The sequence below is a fragment of the Austrofundulus limnaeus genome, unplaced genomic scaffold (assembly GCF_001266775.1).
Source record: "Austrofundulus limnaeus strain Quisiro unplaced genomic scaffold, Austrofundulus_limnaeus-1.0 Scaffold574, whole genome shotgun sequence".
NCBI lineage: Eukaryota > Metazoa > Chordata > Actinopteri > Cyprinodontiformes > Rivulidae > Austrofundulus > Austrofundulus limnaeus.
Window position 1 is genome coordinate 141,741 of NW_013952976.1, and position 1,634 is coordinate 143,374.

A 1,634-nucleotide genomic window follows, 5' to 3' on the forward strand; every position below is an offset into this window, starting at 1 on the left:
GACCTATACAATTTTTTTTCTTTTTGATTTTTTACCTGGTTTACTGAGATGCATCAGGACTTTGTGTCATGTCTGTGATATGCTTTTTTTCTATCCTCCGATGCTGGTGATTCCATAATTTTTGCCAGGGGTTGTATTTTTTGAACCTTCACAATCCCACCAAAATGCCTTCTAAGTAAGCTGAGTTTGGGCATTTTAGGGTTGTTCTGTCTGTAACTCATAGCTTCAGCTTTATTACTGGGCCTTCTATGAAATCCTGAGAAAAGTACAGATGTTATAAATTTGTCTTTTCAGTCTGTTCTGGCTAAGACATGTGTGAAGCTGCTGTGTGAAGATCCAGCCTTTAGTGAGTACATCAAATGTATCCTGATGGATGAGAGGACGTTTCTCAACAACAATGTGGCCTACTCTTTCCTCACCTGCTTCCTGCACAAGGTACAAACTTGACAAGTGCCAGGTAAACAATGACACCCCCTGAATGTGAAACAGTTAAATAGCAATGGTTTTGTAGATCCAGGTTCTGTCCGGTCCCAGCTGTTCTAACCTGATTGGTGTCTTGGTAACCAACCTGCTGACTGAACAGAGCAACCTTCAGCCTGAGCTGGCAGTTCACCGAGTGGAGCTCAACAAGACAAGCAGCCTGCTGAATGCAGTAAGAACACAAAAACAAACACACAGGCGGTGTCTCAATTCATGGGCTGGGTCCTGGGCCATGTGGGCCACATCCTCCCTGGGCCGGGTAAGGTCCTCAAAACTGTTGTGAAAGGAGATGGTGTACCCTTCGCCTGACGTCGGCTTTACGTGAGTTTGCATGACCACGCGCTACCCCTTTACCGTAGTGATCAGTTTGATATCAGACATAAAATGCATTGTGACATGTATTTACACATCCTTTTACTGAAAGAATAACTTCACAGTTAAAACGTTACACATAAATAAATAAATGAATGAATGAATGAATGAATGAATGAATGAATGAATGAATGAATGAATGAATGAATAAATAACATTTATAATTTGGGTTTAGTTCCAGTATCTACGATCGAGTATTAGGGCCACACAACAAGATTTTGTTGCTATTATTATGCCAATAAAGTAAAATAATATTATAATACCATAATATTAAAAAAACAATATTGCACCAGTATTTATGTTGACTTAAAGAAAGCATTTGACACGATTGACCATGGCATTCTACTTGAAAAGCTAAATAAATATGGGATTAGAGGACCAGCATTACAATGGATATCTAGTTATTTGGAAAAAAGGAAACAGTTTGTACAAATACATGATGTAAGATCTGAACTCTGTGGAATTACGTGTGGAGTTCCTCAGGGTTCTGTACTTGGACCAAAATTGTTTATCTTATATGTAAATGACTTAGTCAATGTGTCAGGGCTCTTTGTGTTTTGTTTGCAGATGATACCACATTTTTTGTTTGGGTAAAGACATAGAACGAATGTTATGGTGCGTTCACACCGAACGCGATTTCAGCGTCAGGAGCAGCAGGTTTACATACAAAGTCTATGGTGAACGCGCTTCAAGCAACGTCGGGAAGTTCTGCGGCGCCTCAAGCGCGATTAGAACAGCGCGATTTGGACGATTTGGACGATCTGAGCGTCGAACGCTCAGAT

At 40.3% G+C, this 1,634-nt stretch overlaps 1 protein-coding gene across 1 annotated transcript in view; it reads left to right on the forward strand.

Moving 5' to 3' along the window:
* Positions 1-1,634, forward strand: part of usp34 (ubiquitin specific peptidase 34) — a gene marked incomplete in the record, with an annotated part of 159,254 nt that overhangs the window by 141,440 nt on the left and 16,180 nt on the right. The window contains 2 exon segments of the mRNA XM_014026634.1: positions 295-435; positions 512-652. Of these exon segments, the coding sequence (XP_013882088.1) occupies positions 295-435; positions 512-652 (282 nt within the window).